Genomic DNA, 7,434 nt, shown 5'->3' on the forward strand with positions numbered 1-7,434 from the left:
ACACACACACACACACACACACACACACACACACACACACACACACACACACACACACACACACACACACACACACACACCCTGGGTAATGTCTCTGCCCTAACCTAGTGGCTGCTGAGGCCAATTGTCATCAGCTCCCCCTGCCCTGCTGAGATCTGCCAACCCAGGCCTGCGATTGAACCAGAAACCTTTTGGTGTCTATGGCTCTGCAATGCTTCAGGCAACACATGACCCAGCAGGAGAACGGAGATGGTGATTTGTGACATTGTGAGAATTCTGGATTGGAGGAGACACTGAGCTTATGGAAAAAAGCTTAATTAACAGCTAGTCCTGCTGCAACACTTGGTTAATGAGTGTGTACAAAAGAAAGTATATATGAGTTCAGAACTGTCACACATACCGAGGAAATGAGCATTTGATGATGATTCATAGCTTGAAAAATGGTCAGAGTAAGAAGGCACCAGAGTACGATCTAGGTTCACATGCACAATTCAGCACTCTGTTAATCATAGAATCCCTACAGTGTGGAAACAGGCCCTTCGGCCCAACAAGCCCATACCAACCTACTCTACATTTACTCCTAACTAACACATCCCTGAACACTACGGGGCAATTTATCATGACCAGTTCACTTAACCTGCACATCTTTGGATTGTGGGAGGAAACCAGAGCACCCGGTTGAAAAAAAAGCAGACACAGGGAGAATGTGCAAACTCTACACAGGCAGTTGCCCAAGGCTGGAATCGAACCCAGGACCCTGGTGCTGTGAGGCAGCAGTGCTAACCACTGAGCCACCGTGCCCACACCCTCAATCTTAAGTTGCCTCAATCTTAATGGTGCCACATTGGAAGAGGTACTCAACACCAGAATGTTTCTCGTACCAAAGGCTTCGGAGGCAGATTATAATTAAAAACCAAGGTCCAGTTATCGCAGCCTCCTTGTCACACATGGTCTTGACCAGCTCAGACACCAGACTGCATGTCACTCATTCATTTGCTGTTGTTATCACAGTTTCAGTGTTGCATTGGGACAAACAGGAAAGAGAATATGAATTAGCATACTTTGTTTTGAGAAGGAATCCCTGAGGTCCAGATCCACTCATTATGATAAAACCTTTTTTGGTGCTTCTAAAGGGACTGGAAATGGAATACCTTACCTCCTCAGTTTGCCATCCACGATCCACTTGTTCTTCCGAATGTTGGCACGATGATCTATGTTTTTATCTATTTCCCTGCACAGATCAAATCAAGAGCCACGCTTTAATATCATCGCTTTCTTCATGCTTTGCATATTGTCTTTAGATTCTTTTTCTCAATTATCTAGTTCCTTCTTCCAGGTTCTCCATTCCGATTAGCTGTTTTGAGAGCAGCCATTGCAGCTATGAGGAGTTTGGCTCAGGCCGGTTTCTCCTCCAATAGGCTCCTAACCCAACTTACAAAGCAGAAGAATAAGGGCTCACACTCACTCAAGTTAGGCACCAATTTCAACCGTGTTGGAACTAGCCCAGAGACAAAATGCAAAATCAATTCAGTCACTGGAGCCTGGACACTATGAAGGGACAGCTCCAGAAGAGACACCTGAACTGTTCTGGTAATTCACACCAGAGCCAGCAAGAGAGAAAGTGACAAAGATCTGCTAACTCAGTACAGACTATGAAATGACTTCGAGAAGGGCTCATGCCCGAAACGTCGATTCTCCTGCTCCTTTCCTTGGACCTGCTGCGCTTTTCCAGCAACACATTTTCAGCTATGAAATGACCTCTCCCTTTTTCAAAAATGTGTCAGCGGAGCCAGTATTAACTACAATCAATGGCTGGCTCTTCTGCAAGTTAAGCAAGTACCACGTTTTGCCTCCTACCTTATCACTATGCTGCTCCCCAGCAGCTCATTGACGAGGAAGGCTAGCACTGCTGCCTTTTTCTCAGAGCAGTGTGCCTGGAATGATTTGCTTTTCAGCCCTTCACAAAGCTCTGTTTCAGCACCGTAAGACTCCAGGAAAATCCGCAGCACTTCTGACACATTATCCCGGTTGATTCCAATATCACAGATTCGCTGCCCAAGAAATGTTGCTGACTGGAAAAGTGAAGGATTTGATTGATGACACACCATATATGGGAAAGCTACATATACAACATGTAAAATATAAAGCTTGCTTCAGCTCAATATGCAGGACTATAGATCTTGGAATAGTATAGCACAGGAACAGGCCCTTCAGCCCACCATGTCTGTGCCAAACATGATGCCATTCTAAACTAATCCCATCTGCCTGCACATGGTCCGTATCCTTGACCGTTCATTTGTCTGTCTAAATGCCTCTTAAATGTTGCCGTCATATCTGCTTCTCCCACCTCCTTTGGCAATACTTTCCAAGCACCTACCCACCCTCCTTTTAAAAAGACTCTGACTTACCCATCTTATCCATACCTCTCAATTTTATATGCTTCTATCAGCTCAACCCCTACCCTCCTAAACTCGAGTCAAAACAATTTTTGAAAAGCCTTTCACCTCAGTTTGTGTCCTGTTAACAATATGCAGGGCATCAGAGCCCAGTGCTTAATGGACTCAGGGACTTGCATCCACCCCAAGATCCGTTCTTGTATCAATGCCACTACAGGTCCTGCCACTTGCTGTATATTTTACTCTTGCATTTAGCGCCCCCAAAAATGTCTCACCAACTCCATCTTTCTCTGCCCAACTTTCCAACTGATCTGTATGCTGCTGTATCCTTCGACAACCTTCCTCACTATCCGCAACTGTTGTCCATGTTGACAACATCCACTGCCCTGCTCTCATCAATCAACTTTGTCACTTCTTTAAAAAAAACTCAATGAAATTTGAGACAAGACCTTCCCCCTTACATGCTGACTATCCCATACAAGTCCATTCCTTTCCAATAATAGAATCTTGTTATACTGTAAGGGATTACACAGGAGATAACATATATGGTGAAGTCTTAATGCACAATAAACAATGCTCAAAAGGTTGAAGGAGGAGACGAAGAAGGAGGAGACGGAGGAAACGACGGAGGAGGAGACGACGACGACGGAGTGTGTGTGTGTGTGTGTGTCTGTCTGTCTCTCTCTCTCTCTCGGTGGTGGGGGCGGGGGGGGTAACTGGGATTTCTAGGACCATAGCAGGTCACAGAGCGAACAGCTAAGATTACAAATTTCTTAATTAGAAGGAAGACTCTTTGCCAATTCACCCTACCAAGGCCCTTGCTTATTTAAAAACCTCAATAAACTCTCCTCTTAGACTTCTCTGCTTCAGTGTAAATCAGATTCTCAAATTTCTCTGTATAACTACAGTTGCCAACTTTCGCATCATCCTGATGAACCTATGTTGTCCACCCTGTGTGGCTCTAATGTCTGCGGCTCTCAAAACCTAGCTGTCACTGAACACGGTCTTCTACTAATGTATTACATTTTTGGCTTTGTGCTTTTCTATAGGTCTTCACTGAATTTATAAAAGCTGAAATGCTACCGTATTTACAGCTTTACCTTTCTACACTTCCAGAATATTATATATCGGAATCCCTTACCACTGTGTATTCCCCATTCAAAATGTATTGTTTCACACTTCTCTATATAAAAAAAATGTTCGTCAACCAAAACATTTGTTATATGTTCGCCCATTCTGTTTTAGATTAGATTCCCTACAGTGTGGAAACAGGCCCTTCGGCCCAACAAGCCCACACCGACCCTCCGAAGAGTAACCCGCCCAACCCCATTTCCCTCTGACAAACGCACCTAACACTCTGGGCAATTTAGCACGGCCAATTCACCTGATCTGCACATCTTTGGACTGTGGGAGGAAACTGGAGCACCCGGAGGAAACCCACGCAGACACGGGGAGAATGTGCAAACTCCACAGACAGTCGCCCAAGGCTGGAATTGAACCTGGGACCCTGGTGCTGTGAGGCAGCAGTGTTAACCACTGAGCCATCATGCCACCCCACGGTGTATGGTGTATGTCTTGGATGGTGTATTCCATCACACTCCTGACTTGTGCCTTTGTAGATAGTGGACAGGCTTTGGGGAGTGAGGTGGTGAAGGACTTATTGCAGGGTGTGTCACCTCAGACTTGCTCTTTTAGCCACTGTATTTATATGGCTAGTCCAGTTCAATTTCTGGTCAATGGTAGCTCTCAGGATATTGATAGTGAGGGAAAATCAGTAACAGAGTGATGGCTGGATTCTCTCTTGTTTGAGATGGTTATTTCCTAGTACTTGCAGGGTGTGAATTTTACTAGCCACTTATCAGCCCAAGCATGGATATTTTCCAACTCTTGATGCATTTGAACATGGACTGCTTCAATATCTGAGGAGATGTCAATGGTGCTGAACATTGTGCAATCAACAGTGAACATCCCCACTTAGAGTCATAGAGATGTACAGCACAGAAACAGACCCTTCAGTCCAACCCGTCCATACCAACCAGATATCCCAACTCAATCTAGTCCCACTCCATACCAACCAGATATCCCAACCCAATCTAGTCCCACCTGCCAGCACCCGGCCCATATCCCTCCAAACCCTTCCTATTCATATACCCATCCAAATGCCTTTTAAATGTTGCAATTATACCAGCCTCCACCACTTCCTCTGGCAGCTCATTCCATACATGTACCACCCTCTGCATGAAAACATTGTCCCTTAAGTCTCTTTTATATCTTTCCCCTCTCACCCTAAACTTATGCCCTCTAGTTCTGGACTCCCCCACCCCAGGGAAAAGATTTTGTCTCTTTACCCTATCCATGCCCCTCATAATTTTGTAAACCTCGAAATTGTCACCCCTCAGCCTCCGACGCTCCAGGGAAAACAGCCCCAGCCTGTTCAGCCTCTCCCTGTAGGTCAAACCCTCCAACCCTGGAAACATCCTTGAAAATCTTTTCTGAACCCTTTCAAGTTTCACAACATCTTTCCGATAGGAAGGAGACCAGAATTGCATGCAATATTCCAATAGTAGCCTAACCAATGTCCTATACAGCCACAACATGACCTCTTAACTCCTATACGCAATACTCTGACCAATAAAGGAAAGCATACCAAACGCCTTCTTCACTATCCTATCTACCTGCGACTCCACTTTCAAGGAGCTATGAACCTGCACTCCAATGTCTCTTTGTTCAGCAACATTCCCCAGGACCTTACCATTAAGTGTATAAGTCCTGCTAAGATTTGCTTTCCCAAACTGTTCTGACCTTATAACAGAGGGTAGGTCATTGATGAAGCAAGTGAAGATGGTTTAACACCTACCTAATGCCCACCACGTTAATAAAATTGAACAGAGCTGATATATAATTAACACTGAGCTTTGTGGGTACAGTATGTCCAACCCATTTCCAACTGGAGCAACACTTATTGACCCTAACTCTCATTTCTGTACCCATCAGCCAACTTTCTCTCTGTGCTGCTACATTTGGTTTGGTTGGAGAATTTGGAACACAGTCACTTGTTCAGTCTCCATACCTGGTATTTATGTGGCAATCCTGGATCGAGCACTGCAATCTGGAGTAATCGAATGAGCAGATCCTGGATATCAGCCATATTGTCTCCAACATTCAGCAGCCCTTCCTGGAGTGTATTCAAGCTGGGCACATCCCTGCTGGGGTCGAAGCCGAGCACCTTGCCATAGTTGTGCAAAAACTCAATGACTATGAGACAGTTAGAAAAGGCACAGCCAGAAAGCACCAGGCCTGGAATGGGGACAAACTCCGGCAAAGGCTGGAAGAAAAATGGAGGACTATCTATGAATATGGCAGAATTGCATACCCAGGTAACCACACCATCTCCATTATTATTGCATGGAGTAACAGTAAACCTACAGAAATATCTAAAGCAAAGTTAAACAGCTCCTTCAATATTTGACACCACCACAACTCTAAATTCACTAGCTCCTTATCTCCCTTCCTTATCTGAGGGTACTGACTCACTGGGTTAAAGTGTTATGGTTAGGGTTCCCAATCCTGGATTAATTCCTGGAGACACCAGGATGCTTCATTTTCATTTCACATCCATCCAGAGTTGGCAATACCTCTGGTATCTCAGCCAAGAAACCATTCTCCAAGAAGCCTCAAAAGTGAGTAGGTCATAGAACTCTCAACAATGAGCATACCACAGTCAAGAGCAATAGCAGAGAAAGCCACATTTTGTCTGCACATGCAGACATTCTAGTATTGCGTAAATGAGTAATGATCATCGCATCTCTGAGCTTTTCCGCTCCTAACCTCAGGAATGTTGAGCTTGCTTGTATCGCCCCAGATCAGCCAGTTCAGTCACTAAACGGTGCAACAGCAAACAGCACCAACCAGAAACGGTGCCAGGTTTGAATCCTGTTTTGTGGCCAGATCACTGGTTTCACCCAAAGTACTAGTTCAGGTACATTGGGCACTACAATGATCACTTGGATTAGGTTATGGAACAATCAGTCAGGGTTCCCAGTCCTCAGTCCTGACTGACTCTCAGCAGGCATGGTGTGTAGAACAGAATCAGGTTCAGATGACCAATATTGTTGAATGGCCTAGTGACACTTGCTTTCTAAGCTTCCAGACGATGTGCAAACACTTAAATGATGTACTAATTTCATTCACTAAGTCTGACAGTCATAAACATTTTCTGATAATAAAATTGAGGGAAAATAATGAATGCTTGGACTCAAAGGAGTAATCACTGTTTTACATAGCATGTACTATATGAGCCTGACCTTTTCCTTTCGCAGTTGGCTCTAGGTTTGGTGTCAGGTAGAGGTTTACCTTGTGATCAGTTAAATACAGGTCTTCGATGGGTTTCTTCATCTCCTGCCCGAGCTGCAGCTTCTGCTGTTTCCCTTTCAGTTTCTGCTGCTTCCTCTTTTGCTTGTCCTTCTGATCCTTTCTCAACCTTTGGGCTTTCTGCAGCTTCTGCTCTGGTTCAAGTTGAGACTGTCCCTGTTATACAGGGATGAAAAAACAGCATTAGAGATTCACTACATCTTTTCCTTGACAATTGACTCTTGCTGTTGACTCTAGTTGACTCTTGCTGACACACATGCACACTTGCTGTCCGCTCTTCCTGTGTGAATCCAGGCACATGCTAGTGGTCTATTTGACTCGAGAGGCTTAACCCAATCTTGAACCAAGGATTTAACCTCGAACCTTCAGATCTATATGGCTGCTACATGCTGTGCTTACCAACTGAGCCATTCAGGGAGTCAGACTGCAAATTCACCATCATCTGTCGAGAAGCCGGGAATCCCATAGGCATGATCAAATTAAATGGGAGAACCTGCCTGAAGGGCTGAATGGTCTTCCTCTGTTCTTATGCCAGTGTTCTACTGGGCTCTGTAAACATGGAGTCAAGATTAGAGTGGTGCTGGGAAAGCACAGTGGGTCAGGCAGCATCCAAGGTGCAGGAAAATCGATATTTCAGGCTAAAGCCCTTCATCAGCAATGAGGCTGG

The 7,434-nt window shown here is 44.9% G+C and overlaps 1 protein-coding gene across 10 annotated transcripts in view; it reads right to left on the minus strand.

Annotated features, from left to right (window-relative positions):
• Positions 1 to 7,434, minus strand: part of LOC122543362 (bromodomain adjacent to zinc finger domain protein 2A-like) — a 122,617-nt gene that overhangs the window by 32,095 nt on the left and 83,088 nt on the right. For 9 of the 10 annotated variants that reach the window (XM_043681990.1, XM_043681988.1, XM_043681989.1 and 6 more), the window contains 4 exons: positions 6,750 to 6,923; positions 5,467 to 5,721; positions 1,858 to 2,072; positions 1,157 to 1,231 (listed from right to left, as the gene is read on the minus strand). In XM_043681990.1, coding sequence (XP_043537925.1) covers positions 1,157 to 1,231; positions 1,858 to 2,072; positions 5,467 to 5,721; positions 6,750 to 6,923 — 719 coding nt within the window. The remainder of the gene's footprint in view (positions 1 to 1,156; positions 1,232 to 1,857; positions 2,073 to 5,466; positions 5,722 to 6,749; positions 6,924 to 7,434) is intronic. The other variant, XM_043681991.1, reaches the window with a different exon arrangement.

This window comes from Chiloscyllium plagiosum, chromosome 43 (assembly GCF_004010195.1).
Source record: "Chiloscyllium plagiosum isolate BGI_BamShark_2017 chromosome 43, ASM401019v2, whole genome shotgun sequence".
Taxonomy (NCBI): Eukaryota; Metazoa; Chordata; class Chondrichthyes; order Orectolobiformes; family Hemiscylliidae; genus Chiloscyllium; species Chiloscyllium plagiosum.